Source organism: Odontesthes bonariensis, chromosome 1 (assembly GCF_027942865.1).
Source record: "Odontesthes bonariensis isolate fOdoBon6 chromosome 1, fOdoBon6.hap1, whole genome shotgun sequence".
In the NCBI taxonomy this organism is placed as follows: Eukaryota; Metazoa; Chordata; class Actinopteri; order Atheriniformes; family Atherinopsidae; genus Odontesthes; species Odontesthes bonariensis.
In genome coordinates, this window is record NC_134506.1 from 43,215,113 (window position 1) to 43,231,037 (window position 15,925).

General features: G+C 40.7%; 1 protein-coding gene across 12 annotated transcripts in view; it reads left to right on the forward strand.

Annotated features, from left to right (window-relative positions):
* Positions 1-1,059: 1,059 nt before the first annotated feature.
* Positions 1,060-15,925, forward strand: part of ppfia1 (PTPRF interacting protein alpha 1) — a 75,445-nt gene continuing 60,579 nt past the window's right edge. For 3 of the 12 annotated variants that reach the window (XM_075467559.1, XM_075467602.1, XM_075467550.1), the window contains exons 1-2: positions 1,060-2,184; positions 5,041-5,310. In XM_075467559.1, the coding sequence (XP_075323674.1) occupies positions 5,041-5,310 (270 nt within the window). In that variant the 5' untranslated portion in view covers positions 1,060-2,184. The remainder of the gene's footprint in view (positions 2,185-5,040; positions 5,311-15,925) is intronic. The other 9 variants (XM_075467541.1, XM_075467585.1, XM_075467577.1 and 6 more) reach the window with 5 other exon arrangements.

Here is a 15,925-nt window from a genome sequence, read left to right on the forward strand (position 1 = left end):
AAGAAAAAACACATTTTTTCAGTGAAAAAGCAGAAAATGTCCAAAGAAAAACTCTGAAAGAGCTTCAGAAAGCTGGAGAACTGTTGATCAGGACCACTTTAAAAATGACAGGAAAGTCCGGCTGGTTGGAAGGAAAATATGAAGAAATGATGGCTGAATATTAATTTTTACGATGTACAAACCATCAGAAAATCCCCTATTTTATTACATTACAACGAATAAATAAAACCTTAATTAAAAAAAAATAACATAAATGTTAAAATCTTATACACATGCAGAATATGCGACTTTATAAAAAATAGTTTTATTACTGTGACGGTGAAAGTTTGAAGTTAGCAAAAACAGTAGAAACAATGCAATTAACTGTTGTAGTGACCATTTGTCCATAAAAAAACAAATCAAACTCAAACCAAACCAAACCAAAAGGCCACTGATGCATCATGGGGGATGTGGTTTAACACAGGCAAAAGAAGATGAATGTCCAAAAATGAATTCTTGCGTTTTTCTGATTATTTATTTCCAAACAATAAAACAAACAAAAGAACAAAGAAAACCAGCTGCTTTCCCTGGTAAAAAACTATCGGCCCACCCCGGTGCATGCTGGGACTCCAGGTGCCCAGTGTGACCCAATTAGCAAAATATTCTAAACAAATAACCAACAAGGAATATTAGCAAAAAAAAAAAAAAATCTAATCTAAATAAAGCACAGAAATTAATCAAATAAAGTTACTCATAATTAGCAAATTAAATTTACAACTAGAACAAAAAAAAAACAAAAAAAAAAAACTAACTCTACAAATAGCTCCTAAAAATGTAATTCTGAGACATTTCTTCGTGTTATGTGATGTTTTATAGTGTGATGGTTAATAATACTCAGGAGGATTGATCTTCTTTTTAAATCGTCGGAGACAAAACAACACATACTTGTATTGTAGTTGTCGACAAAAAACACCTGTTAGAACAAATAAATGCATTTGTTGATCACACATTCCTGCTTCCGCTTTGTAATTTGCTGCTGTGCGGTGGAGACTGAGCTGAGAAAGTCCTCGGGTCCCCACAGGAACTGAGAGTGCTGCTGCTCTTCCCTTTCCTCCTGTTGCCTGCCTGAGGAGCGCTCTCCTCCCGCAGACTGCAAGCCGAGAGCTCCTGACTGAGAGCCACCATTGGCTGTCCCGACTGCCGAGGCTGGCAGGCAAGAGGCGACGGGGAAGGACCCGGACTCACGGACTTTTAGGGGTGGAAATCCCGAGAACGACACCTGTAACTCCGAGGGAAAGGAGAGGGATTTAAGTTTTTATTTGCACTTTGGATTTCACTAACGGATTTAAAAACGTCGCCGACGTTCAGTTTTCAGGTGGAAGTTTCTTAGCTGAACGGTACCGTGATGTGGTGACGCGACTCCGCCGCATCGACGGGAAGCTAACGTTAGCCGCTAACGTTAGCTTGATAGATTAATTATTTTTAGCAGAGCTTTGGAGACCTATTTCAGGACAATAATATTTTAGATACTTCAAAATCCATTGTTGTCACATATTGTATCATTACATGTCATTTTATATCAAATAAATATTAAGATTGAGGGAGTTAGTACACCAAACTAGGGATCATTAGCTACCTAGCAGGCTAGTAGCTAACGTTGGCTAGCTGACGACTTTAAACTGACTCCAAGCCAAAGATTTCTGTTTTAAATTAGCTAGCGAGGCTGCATCAGTTTCCACGTCACCTAACTGTGTCGCTACATGAGTGTTAGTTATGAAATGTTATTTTCGTCGAGTTGAACTTTATATACTGCTGGGGCCGTTTGTTTTGAGGTGCAAAAATAGACACTTTACTTCCAAATCCAGGTATGCAATCATCGAGTCTCCAGCTCACTTACTGCTAGCATGCTAACGTTTAGTTAGCCGGCCAAACTTGGAATACTGCCCCCTGCTCAACTTTGTGTGGGTTTGAGGCCTTAAAGAGAAATACTTTCTAAACCATTTTTATTTTTGTTATTTTTTTTTAAACCAAGAGGACCGTTTCACGGCCTTAAAGCATCCCCGGCTTTCTGAACGAGTTTGGATATTTGTGCAGCTTGATTAAGGCTGTGCACTCACAGTTGGAGTACCTGGACTTTTGTTTTTTACTTCATCTTCATAACGGGGATTATTACAAAAGAACCTGGAATAACGCTGTATTTCAAAGGTGAGGAAGGATTGCAACTTTTATAGCCTTATTCCAGCTGTGCTGTCATTCTTTTCTCTAGTGGGTGATTCTGGACTTTTCCATTCACTTTTTTTGGCTCAGGATGCTTCATGATGAAAGCGTCATATAGACAGTCACACCTGTCTTAAGTTTAAAAACACAACTAATTTTACACTTGTATATGCAATGTGAATATTCCACGTTAATTGAGTGACAAACAGAGCAGCTGTCAACCGGTTTAATCCCAGTTCTGTATCCCCGGCTGTGCAGAAATGCTCCAACATTGTCCTCCTGCGGGGAGTAATTTTTTAAAGGAGTATGCTCCAGGGTTTAAAGATCCAGATCTTGATGGGTTCGTATTTAGTTTTTGACGTATGCCACACGTCTCTGCTAAGTTCCACTCAACCCACCATCTGTCACTACCTCTGATGCTTAACGACCCTCCCCCTCATTCCTGATCCTGAGTGGCCTGACCTCGATATGAAGCGTTGCTTTTAAATTAGGTTAAGTTTGGCTCATTCTACCAGGAAACAGTGTTTATCCTGTGAAACATGCGGATGATGAAGAGCTATTGTTTTGTCTGGTTAATTAGCATGTCACAAGTATGATAAACCAGCTCTGCAGCTGAGCTTTGGTGCACTGGACCGAGCACAGTGGCTCCTTAAAGGAAATGGGTTTTGGCACCTCTGGCTTTTGTAAAGAATGTGCTGAAGGGGGATAGCTCTGCCTGCCACGGAGCTCTTACTCCACTTGTTCTAATTTGTAAGTTGTTCCGTGTTAGGTATGTTAAATCCAGCTCACATGATTCTAGGCTTTTTTGTCTGGAAGCCTGTCTGCAGGACGTTAAGTCCCTTGGTTGTTGTGGGTGGCTTTAATTCCTGAGATCTTCCATCCTAACTGCATCATTCAGTGAGCTCAAGACACCCCCAGCTTTCAGATTTATGCCTCATTGTTTTTTTTGTCTAAGGTTAACTCGTGTCCCAGAAGTAGTTAAATGACAAATAACAGTTTCTTTTCCCTTCTGCTTAATCAATAAGCAGCTGTATGGGTCATGCTGATTAAATCACTTTTAAACTTGCTCCCTGTCTTATCTCAAACCTGTTAAGACTGGGATTGTGTCTTAAAACACGAGCAAAACCGGGCCAATTTTTTAAATCAAGTAAGCTGTGTTAGTCCTCGTATTTCCTCACTGTTTGCGTAGTTCTTTCTTTAAATGTAATTATTAGGGCTGGGCGAGTTAACTCGCTAATTATTTAACGCCGATGATTTTTTTTTTTTTTTTTTTTTTTTTTTAATCGCGCATTAACGCAGATGTTATTTTTGTAAAAGTCTGTTGTTCACAGGCTTTTATTTTGTAAAAGTCTGTTGCTCACAGGCTTTTATTATTGTAAAAGTCTGTTGTTCACAGGCTTTTATTATTGTAAAAGTCTGTTGCTCACAGGCTTTTATTATTGTAAAAGTCTGTTGCTCACAGGCTTTTATTATTGTAAAAGTCTGTTGCTCACAGGCTTTTATTTTGTAAAAGTCTGTTGCTCACAGGCTTTTATTATTGTAAAAGTCTGTCGCTCACAGGCTTTTATTATTGTAAAAGTCTGTCGCTCACAGGCTTTTATTATTGTAAAAGTCTGTCGCTCACAGGCTTTTATTATTGTAAAAGTCTGTCGCTCACAGGCTTTTATTATTGTAAAAGTCTGTCGCTCACAGGCTTTTATTATTGTAAAAGTCTGTTGCTCACAGGCTTTTATTTTGTAAAAGTCTGTTGCTCACAGGCTTTTATTATTGTAAAAGTCTGTTTCTCACAGGCTTTTATTATTGTAAAAGTCTGTCGCTCACAGGCTTTTATTATTGTAAAAGTCTGTCGCTCACAGGCTTTTATTATTGTAAAAGTCTGTTGCTCACAGGCTTTTATTATTGTAAAAGTCTGTTGCTCACAGGCTTTTATTATTGTAAAAGTCTGTTGCTCACAGGCTTTTATTATTGTAAAAGTCTGTTGCTCACAGGCTTTTATTTTGTAAAAGTCTGTTGCTATGGAACAGGAAAAGAAAGTAATCGGCGTATCCACCAAACATGGAGAAGGGTACGGAACTTTTACTCGGCCATTTTCATGTTAAAGTTCTTCCAGACGGCGGAGTCGACAGAACCAAAGTCATCTGTAAACACTGCCAAGTTGAATTGTCTTCTCAGCGTAGTAGTTCCAGTCTAAAATATCACTTAAAGGCAAAACACACAACTGATAGCAGCAAGTCATTCAAGGAAACAGACAGTGGAGCGAGGCTTCTACATAAAAACTACAGAAAGATGCTGATGTTAAAAGTGTGTTTGCACAACAAATGTTATGGCACTTTCATTCATATGGCAGCACATTTAAAATAAAACTAAATGCTAAAAGCTATACTCTACTTTTGGATTCATTTTGGGATTCTGCGTACAAATGCGATTAATCGTGATTAATCAGGGAAATCATGTGATTAATTAGATTAAACATTTTAACCGTTGCCCAGCACTAGTAACTATGTTTTTCAGCTACTAGATTTGACCTTTTCTGTTGTTGGTTAGGGTGGTTTCTGAGGAAGGGATATTGAACTCTGAAGGGAAATTATACGAAATTGTTGAGGATATTTTTAAATGGTTTTGTTGAGAGTGAATTGTAGGAGACATGAAGTTATGATTCTATTTGGATGAAGTGTTTCTGTTTAGACTGTAATATATATACTGCTATTTCCAGAGAATATTGGTAAAACCAACCATTTGAATGTGTGTATGGGAGAAACTGGACCTTCTCTCCTCACTTTTTTTGTGTTTTTTTTTTTTTTTTTTTTACAAACTCCTGCTCCGTCGTGGTCATTTTGGCTGCAGATGATGTGCGAGGTGATGCCCACCATCAGCGAGGCCGAAGGGCCCGGCGGGGGAGGTGGCAGCGGCCGCCGAGGCTCCGGCTCCCCGCTGCAGTCAGACTCCGAGGGTCACTTTGAGTCGCTGATGGTGTCCATGCTGGAGGAGAGGGATCGTCTTCTGGAGACTCTGAGAGAGAGTCAGGAGAATCTGGGTCTGACTCAGAGCAAACTGCACGAAGTGAGCCACGAAAGGGACTCGCTGCAGAGGCAGCTGAACACCGCTTTACCACAGGTGAGTCAGAGGGTTCATAACCCACCCCCCCCCCCGCAAACAAGATCCAGGTGGAGCGTTACCCTTATAGCCTTAAATCAACGTGTTCCAACGCGATTTGGCCTAAAAATAAAGTCTTGTTTTTTTTTTTTGTTTTTCTTTTAATGTATATATTTTTTTCCACTTTTTTTTCATAAATCTTTTATTCCTTTATAGATAGGACTGAAACCACTTAACTCACAGGAACAATGCGAATGTGAGTCAAGAGCAGCTGTTTTATAGATGAGCTTGAACTCGATCTAAAGAAAATTGATTTCCTACATTGTTGCAGTTCTAATTTCAGCGAGATTGAAGTTTTTATTCAGTTTTTATTTGAGGTGGGTTATTATGAGTCTAGAAATGTTTTTAAATTGCGATTTGTCAGTTCAACCATTTCAATAATCGTAGGAAAATAACATTGCGGTTTAATATTTAAACCGAAAAAAATCGCCCAGCCCTGCTTTGAATATGTTTTATAATGGATATTAATATATTGGGATGGGTGTAGTTTTCCTTTCATTGCAATTCCGAACGCGGTCACCAAGCGATCCATCACCGATGCGGAACCCCAAGCCCTGCTTTTTCTTGTTAGCGTCTTGTACAGCCAGGTAGCCAAAACAAGCGCTCCCGTTGTGAAATTAAATCACACAACGAGGTACAAAACTAAACCGCCTGAAAGGAAAGTGACGCAGAAACGATCCGTGTGAGTCCTTCCAGCATCAATGGCCAACATGTCGGTGTCACTTTTGAGTAAAAGTGAGTATATCTGCAGGGATTCTGCCCACTATGTCATGTTTAAAAGGCACTTTTCTTCCTGAAAGAGCAGCTAAACAGTGCTGTTATAAACATCCACCTGAAACAGGATAAACTCTTTAAAGTAAATGAGTCTGTGATGGCTATAACATTAATGTGGAGGAACTCCTGACCCTGGCTTTGTCCATCTGCTCGCAGGTCTTTGTTCTATTAATTACTCGTGTTTTTAAACCTTCCAGGGTTTCGTATTTGAAACGAGGGCTTCAGGTTCCACTTGTTAATTATGCAAAGGAAAGTAGAAGTCCGCTCATCTGTGAGGCGTTGTTGCAGTTTTTGTTTGAGCGTGCATCCATTACATAGAACCCACGTCGGTGTGTGTCTTGGATTTTACTAAATAAGGAAGAGAAGTGACGGGAGTCGCAGGCCGTGAGCGTTCACAGCCATGTGTTTAACAGCCAGATGAGTTGTGTTCTTTATCTGGAAAACAGCAGAGAAAAGATCTCATTTCTAACCTTTGTCTGGGCTTTAATTTACTCTGTTGACACTTGATATAAGTAGAAAAATACAAATATAAATGCGATTATAAAGTGTTAAACCACCAACATTCACAAACTAGTTTATCTGTTGATTATTGAAGCTACTCTCTGCTTGTTTAATCAACCTCTACAACAAATATATAGTTGCAATCTGTTACAATGCACAAGAGAATAAGGAAAATGTTAGTCGACATCCCGTGAGACTTGGAAATCTGCTGAACCTTGGAAAGATTTTTGAAACCTTTAGACAATGAATCTAGGATTTATTCAGGCTAAAAAGCTGAAGATATTAAAGCTGTAATCCTGTCGACAGAGGGCCATATCGCAATCATTTGCATGTGTAGGTTATTCCGGACTCGTCTTCAAAGCACCGCTTTTAAGCGGGGGGGGGGAGTGTAAAGAGAATATATATTTTTAGAAACGGTTTGTGCGAGCGTAGTTCAAATGTTTTTAATCACAAGTACATCTTTAACCCTTTCAGACCTGAGGCGGCATATGTGGCCCGATCATCTCATCCTCATTTTATTTAAAGACGCATGCAAAATAATGATAAATTTGTATTTTTTGGCAAACTTAAAGGCAAAGTCGATAATTTGCAACATGTTTTATAATTTATTCACGTCCCAACTATTCGTTTTATTTAGTAAATTTGCTCTTTAGCCTCTTTGTTTGGGTTTGAATATGTGCTTTTTGCTGTTGTAAAGCTGTCATCTATTAGATCTGCAGGTGCGTGTGTATCTGGAAGGCAACAGCGTCCAGATGTTCATGGTGTCGGAGCACATCTGTTCACATAAGTTACACTCTTTTCTTTTTTTTTAGTGCAGAAATAGTTGAGCAGCATTCAGTTCTGCCTCAGATTACTCTGCAGCAGAGGTGGATAGAGCAGCCAAAAATTGTACTCAAGTAAAAGTACTGTTACTTTAGAATAATAGGACTCAAGTAAAAATAAAAAGTAGTCATCCAAATAATTACTTGAGTAAGAGTAAAAAAAGTGCTCGGTGAAAAAACTACTCAAGTACTGAGTAACTGTTGAGTAACGTCTGATTTATTTGTTAACACAAGCATTCAATCAGACAGACAAAAATACTAAATAATCATCTTTAGGGCAAATTAGAGTTCATCCTATCGATAAAATAAATTTTAATTAATTACAAAATAGCTTAAATTAAAATAATCCAGATAAAATCAAGAACTTCAATAAAAAATAAGAGACTTAGGAAATGTTTAAAACATATGTAACCTAAAAAACAAACATTCACCTATCCATGGGGGTAATAAACGAGTTTAGGAAACTTAGCGCTACATGTTTCCTCAAGTTAGATGTTGAGTTTCTGCTGAAATGTGCGTTTGTTTTGGTTGACACAGAAGACACATAATGTAGCTGCTGTTTCTCACTCTTTGTAAGGTAAACATGCTTTCAGTATGAGGCCTCGTCTGCGTCTTCATTTCCCACCGTTGGTTCTGACATTTTTCATCTGTTTCTTTGTTTGTTTGCTACGACTGCTAATGCTAAAGCTAACCCGTCCTGCCGCTGAGATCGAGTACGGTCACGTGACCAGACTGCACGGCTGCGTCTGATTGGTGGAACACAGTCAGGTGGTAGAGCCTTTGGCGGAAGTCTCTCTCTCTGTCAGAATAAAACATTAAAATGAGGCGTACGCGGGGGGATAAAAATAATGAGGCGTAGAATACCAAAGAGGTAAGAAGAAAAGTAAGCAGCTCATTGTAGCCTAATGTAGCGGAGTAAGAGGACAGTTTCTGCTGCACACATCTACTCAAGTTAAAGTAAAAAGTATAGAGATTTAAAACTACTCCTGGAAGTATAATTTTTTTTAAAACTTACTCAAGTAAATGTGACTCGTTACTACCCATCTCTGGTCTGCAGTCGTCTCTGGTTTTTATCGTCCTCCGATTGGCCCGATAGGGTCCTGCTCTCGGGGCTACAGGAGTGGGCACAGCTCGCCTTTTTCTTCATAGAAACATGTTTAACAACCAGAGTGTCCGGATCTGACGCTGATGGGAACAACTCATGGACTTGAAAGGCTCCTCTCTGTCCGGCGGTGCAAGGCTGACGTCTTCGTTGCTTATCAGAAATCGTGGTTCCACACTCATGCGGTCACACTCAGAAGCTTTGCCCCCCCCCCCCCCCCCCCCCCGAGAGGTGGTGGTGGTTACTGGACCGGTTCTGAAGGCGCCGTAGCCTCCAAATCTGAGGATAAACACGGTAGTACCAGCTGTGGGATAGGATTAAATCAGCTTTATTTAACCAGATGTACCCATTGTTTGAGAAACCAGACGAGTTGAAAGCGAAACAAAGACGGAAAGATAAGGGTTTGACATGGTTTTTCATTTTAATTGCATCATGACTTAGCTGTGTCTAAAGCCCTTCTCAGACATGATATACGAAACATTAATGGCTTCATCGGTCTGGTAAAGCGACAGCTTTTATCATTCACACATTTCCATGACAATGAGAGACAGAGAAATGCTGCATTTCTGATATTTGTCACGACATCAGGACATAACGCGTGACGTCACCATTTTAATTACAACCAGAAATGTCCGAATATTCCGTTTTTCACCACCCTGTCCTTGCAGCCAAAATAACTCATAGTCATAGTTTATTTATTGAGCAGATTTAAAACAACCTCAGTCGACCAAAGAGCTGTACAGAAGCTAAAGCATAATGAAAATAATCATAAATACTACAACAACAAATACAACACAAGGGATACTAATTATTCAATATAAAACAAATTGAGATTAAAAGTGAAAATAAAAAAAGAGTAAGAGGGATAAAGAGAAGGCGAGAGAGAGCCAAGATTCCTCGCTCAGCTGGGAGTGAACTCCAAGGAGAAGAGATGCGTTTTGAGGAGTGTTTTAAAATGCTCAGCAGACTGTGCAGCTCTAACATGGAGAAATGTGCTGCTCCACAGCTTAGGAGCCACTGAGAAGGCTCGAGCCTGGACCGAGGGACCTAGCTCTGATAAATAAGGTGGGACCAAACCATTTACACATTTAAAAGCAATTAATAAAACCTTAAACTGAATCCTAAAATTAACAGGCAGCCAGTGTAAAAGAGGCGAGGACAGGGGGTGATGTGCTGCACGCCTTTTCTTTCCGGTCAGCAAGCGGGCGGCAGCATTTTGAATTACCTGCAAACGGCGCAATGCTGTCCGGTCGAGCCCAACAAACAAGGAAGTACAATAATCTAAACGTGCCGTAATAAAAGTGTGAATTAATCTTTAAAGGCCATTTCCTGGGAGATAAGCTTTCGCTTTTGCCAACAGTCTTAAGTTGAAAGAAGCGTGTCTTGACTATATTGGATATCTGTTTATCAAACCTAAAGTTACTTTCTAGGATAACGCCAAGGTTCCTTGCAAAAGGATGACGATGAAACTTAAGGGAGCCAATGGCGCTGTCACATCCATCAAGCAGATTTTGTTGACCAAATAAAGTTATTTCAGTTTTGCCTTTTGTTCAAAGACAGAAAGTTTACTTCATCCAAGTCTGGATGTCTTCAAGGCAATCTAGTAGAGCCTGAACAGAGGCTCACTCATTTGTCTTTAGGGGTAAATAGATTTGTACATCATCGGCAAAGCAATGAAAAGAGATGTTGTACTTTCTAAAAATGGATCCCAAGGGCAACATATATAACGAGAAGAGGAGGGGGCCTAAAACAGAACCTTGTGGAGCTCCACAACTTAGCTTCTGTCTGAGAGATGGGACTGAAACCACTTAACTCACAGTAACAATGCGATTGTGAGTCAAGAGCAGCTGTTTTTAAACAGGTTTTATAGATGAGCTTGAACTCGATCTAAAGAAAATTGATTTCCTACATTATTGCAGTTCTAATTTCAAAGTCAAAGTCAGGTTTATTGTCAATTTCTTCATATATACAAGACATACAGAGAGATCGAAATTGCGTTCCTAACTATCCGACGGTGAAGACAGGACAAGACATTTACCAACAAGTAACACATGACAGTAAACATTAAAGTGCACAGGAGACAGCAAATGAGGACAGGCTTATCCTCGTCATACTAAAATAAAACAAAATGAAAGTAACGGTGACAATAAAAGTGCAAATGAGAAGACAAAGTGCAAAGACAGACTGCCATAAATAGAGGCCGGAGTCTTGAGATCGGCGTGGTTGAAATCTCCAGCGAGGATGATGAAACCGTCTGGTCTGGGTGTGCTATCTGTTGTTCACTGATGGCCTGATACAGTTCACAAAGTGCCGACTGCTGTTGTTGGTGGGTGGGATGTAAACCGCCACCAGTAAAACCGCAGTAAACTTCCTTGGGCAGATAGAAAGGACGGCACCTCGCGATCATAAACTCCGCCAGCGGTGAACAGTGTTTGCATACCACCACAGCGTCCCGGCACCACGCATCACGGATGTAAACACAGACCCCGCCGCCACGAGTCTTTCCTCCGTTCACGAGTGCCCTGTCCGCTCGATAGCATGCTAGCTGTTCCAGTTGTACAGCGGAGTCGGGGATGTTGTCATTAAGCCAGGTTTCAGTGAAAACAAGCACACAGCAGTCACTCACTGTCCGATTTGTTGAACTCAGCAGTCGTATATCATCCATTTTATTGTCCAGTGATTGTACATTCACCAGGAGAATGGAAGGTATGGCTGGGCGAGTTGGGTTAGCCGCTAGCCTAGCTCGGATACCTCCGCGCTTGCCCCTCTTTCGCTTTCTCGCACACCGCTTTCGATGCCTCCTTTCCAGGTGAAGAGTAGCAGGCGTGTCCGTTGTGGTCACATGGCGACGGAGTAATCCTAGCTCCTGTAGCGTCACTGTTGTATTGTCCAAAACATCGCAAAACTTGGTCTTGCAGATGTCTAACAGAGCCTGTCTGTTGTACATATATTCCGGCGTAGACGGACGAAAACTTTGCGAAAAAACTTTTAAAAACAAACAAAACACCGCACGGTTGGGACAGAGAGAGGCCGCTGCGTCTACGCGCCGCCAGTAATTTCAGTGAGATTGAAGTTTTTATTTGAAGTGGGTCATTATTTTCATAATATCTGTTTGGTTTAGTTTCCAAACTGAGGATTTCAAATAGAAATAAATGTATTTATGGGGAAGTAAATTTCACTTTGGTTTGGGCTTTCAGGCGTCGTGGCTTGATGTTCCAGTAACATTTACTCACAGTAGAGTATGGCAACCCGACCGAAGCCCGATGGGCCCGGTCGGAACCCGACGGGCCGGGCCGGACTCGGACAAAAAATTAGAATGTCTTGTCGGACTCGGGTCGGGCTCGAAAGCAAGCAGACATCGTGAAAATTATAAACAGCCAGAGGACAAGTTTCAGTTCATTGCAAACGTCAGTTTTTGTGATAAACATAAATAATTGAATATGCATAAATGAAAATGTTGGTAGGCTATTCGTGCCTCATGCCGTGCAGCATGCATCTGTGTGCATCTGTGGTCTATGCATGCTCGGTGTGCACGCACGCATATCGAACATTCAAACTACTTTACATTAAACACGTGCGATCAGTGCAGCCGAGCTCAGTTGGCTGGAAGCGCTATGGAGGACATTAAAAGAAAAATAGCTTTTGGAGAACTGAAAGTCGTGGAAAATGAGAGGGGGAAATCCACTGTGTGGAAACGCTTTAAGCTATAATGGATTATGGTGGATAATGGTGCGCTGTCACCAATGTGTATTTACTGATTAGGGTGCGCCGTCTTGCGTTGGTCACTGGTCTCGGGCTTCCGGCGGGCTCGGACACAAATATTTTAATTAATCTCGGGCTCGGGTCGGATTTGAGAACTTTTCTGTCGGTTGAGGGCCGGGCTCGGACAGAAAAATCCGCCCCGAGCCAGGCTCTAACTCGCAGTGTAAGAAGCTGATCCATGTTCCACTGTGTGAAAGTGATGGAAAATAAGACGCACTTGAGTTTAAATGTTAGCCGCTGTTCTTCTTTCTCTGCTTTAGACTCCAACCTCGTGGCGAACACTTCACTTTTTACTCCCACGTGTTCTGTGCCAGTTTGAACACGCAGGCGTATTAAATATTTACGCTGAGGCGTGTCCCAACTTACTGTATGTTGCAGCGTAAGTGACTCATTACTTTGTTGATGTGTGTAAAGTCATTTTGGAAACTGGAATGCCAGAGTTTTTATTATATTTTTCTTTTTATTGAACTTTTCTTAGGCTTGGTACATGGCAAATTAAACATGTTTCTTTATACAGGAACAAGTAGTGTATGAGTAAAAAATAAAAATAATTCTAATAATTGACTTTGCCCATATTTTTCCCAAAATTAGGCTGCTGACACAAAGACAAGCTGAGTACATGATGATATTTAACTGCTGAGGCATACAGTATTACAGGACCCCACTTGGGAAAAGCACAAAAAAAACAAAAAGTCCTAGTTGTTTACCTTTATATAGTTCCAAAACCTGCCCCAGGGTGTCACCCCCTCTTCCCTATCACCACTCAATCTACTAAGCATACATTCATAAGACGCAGTTTCAGTCATTGCACACGCCCATTCTTTCACATGTGGAATTTCTGATGCCTTCCAATGTCTTAAGATTACTCGACAAGCTGTTGCTGTACCCGAATGCCAGAGTTTTTAATGTTTAGGCCTTTTCACACATTCCTTTCTAGCTGGTGCTGATGTGCCTTCAGATAACAGTTATTCTGTATCCGGAGCCTGGATCCACGCACACTTTCTGGCTGATTATGGGTAATCTCACCACCTCTGTTGACAGGGATTTGTTGTGGAGTTGTAAAGGAGTCTTTTTACAACAACAACTCAGGCTGACTTCACACCAGCTGTGTGGTGTGTTGCATGTAGGGTAATTCAGGATTTCCATTTGGCTGCAGCTGCTTCCCATCTCAGGGTTTTGGCACGGTGCCCATGGTACCTTTTTTTTAAAAGCAGTTCTTAGCTAAAATATACAACTAAAAACATTCGTATGTGATCGTATTGACCTCATATCCACAGCAGTGCATCTTTCGCTGTAGTTTCAGTGTTTAGGAAACATTTTACAGACATTAAAACTGCAGCTTATCTCTTACAAAGGTGTGTGAGACTGAAGCTTCATGTCTTGTATGAACCATCACACAGAACGCTGCATTCTTTGCCGTTACCAAAGGTATTCTTGAAGTGAAATATTAATGCTGGTAGTTCCAGCGCTGCTACAGAAAGGAAGTGAAAGGTGTATAGTCCCCTCCTCCTCCTCTCTGTCACTTGTTTTGGGTCTTTCCCTCCCCTCCTCCCTTTGTCTGCTGTGCTCTCCATTTCTGTCTCTTCCTCCCTTAGTCTCATCTTCCTCAGGGCCTCTGCGCTCTTCTTTGTGCTTTCATTCCATCAGTGTTCCAGAATATCTTATCACTTACCTCGCAGAGTTTAGAGAAATATCAGTAAACCGCTTTGAATCGCAGGAGTTGTTGATAACTGAGTTTTAAAAAAGGATTCTTACTGGCTTCTCGCTTGCATTTACAGTTCTAAGTATAGTTGGTGTTAACACTGATCTTTCTCTTTATTTGGGCTCAGTGTTTCCACGTCTACATCTTCACTGTGCTGCTAGTGTCTGAACCAGAGCAGCTGCTGTTTGACCATGAATATATATATTTTTTCATTTCTATTTATTTGTATTTTTTATTTTTATGTATTTTTTTATTTATTTTTATTTTTTATTCATCTATTTTATTTATTTTTTTATATTGTTATTGTTTTAAATTATACAGCTGTTTTATGTCTTTTAATTTATTCTTGTATTTTATTCTTTTTATTTTTTATTATAGTATTGTTATTGTTTTAAATTATATAGCTGTTTTATGTCGTTTAATTTATTTTTGTATTTTAGTCTTTAAATTTTTTGTTTTTATTTTTCTGTACTGCACTTTGGTCAACTGAGGTTGTTGTAAAGTGCTTTATAAATAAAATTGGATTGAATTGGACCAAAATGCAATGGAGAGTATATAAAGCAGTGTTTTTTTTTTTTTTGGGCTCAGGTGCCGGGAATAAACGCATTTTGACAGGGAATTATCAGAAAGCTTGGACGGGTCTGCTGTTAGTTGTCTTATAGAGTAATCTGTAGGATTAGAAAAGATGGGCTTCTATGTGGAAGTGATAAAGCTCAACGTTTGGAGCTCCTTGTTATTAGTACCTGGGGTTCAGGTCAAGTCAGTGACCTCTTACAGAAAGCTGATTTACAACATGTTGTGGCTTTCTGTTGCTCCAGCAGTGTGTTTGTTTACAGCAGCACTTCACTTTTTAGCTGGCTGCGAACTTTGCCCCTCGTTTTCGTTCTTTATCGGAGAACACATTTAATCACACTGGATACTTGGACAACAGCCTCATATCTGCGTGTGTTCAGCATACAGGCCTAGATAAAGTTGAGGGACAGAAGAACCTTTAAAAAGAACATCCTAACAGATTTGAGAGGCTCTCCTTGTTACCATAAGAGGAATAGAATTGGTGCCTCTAAGACCCAGGGGTAGGTGAAGGGGAGGCACAGTTTTCCGCCTTGTTCCCTCCCTCCTGGTGAGTACCCTCCGACTGGAATGCACAAACATTCCAGACCAGCTTGCTCACACGTCAGCAGCTCTTTCCAGCTTCACTGGTGCCCTGTTTGATGGTGTTTGGGTTTTTCTGGTGGAAATGTTCTGTGTTTAAGCTGAAGTGGTCACATATAGCCCACTGCCACCAGTTCTATTGTGTGCAGGCATAGCTGCCTCTCTAAGATTAGGACCCGCATGTGGTGGTAAAGGCAGTTTCTGTGTTCGAAACGGCCTACTACATGCTACATACTTCCAAACTGCATACTCATCGATCAGACAGTATGCAGAGCGTTTACCCACAATGCATTTCGCTCCTGCCCGAGCCGAAATCAGCCGGCCTGAAGCTGATTTCTCTTAAGCTCTAAACTCTGTAAACTTTAGCAACATTTGAAACATTTTCAGGTGAGAAAGTAGTCGTTTAGATCCCCAACGTGTTGAAAATCTGACAAAATACCGGCTGTTTACAATTTTGTTCCCACGAATTCAGCGCTACTAAAGCTAGCCGCAGTGAGCAACACACTTCCGGTTATTTTCACAAAATAAAATACCCGTTGCCTTTTATCATAGGGAAAGCCATTACGATACAATTGGTGCTTTTGTTTTGAAAACAGGAAGTGAACCTACCCTCGTTGTAGCTAGCTTGAAACTGCCGTTTTGACAGGAAATGACGATCGGCGACGTCATGTTACGTTGCATCTTGGGTAGTTTGAGTATGAGTAGTAACCTCATGATGCATACCCAACATTTTGGAGAATCTAGTATGCATCCGGGAACTTC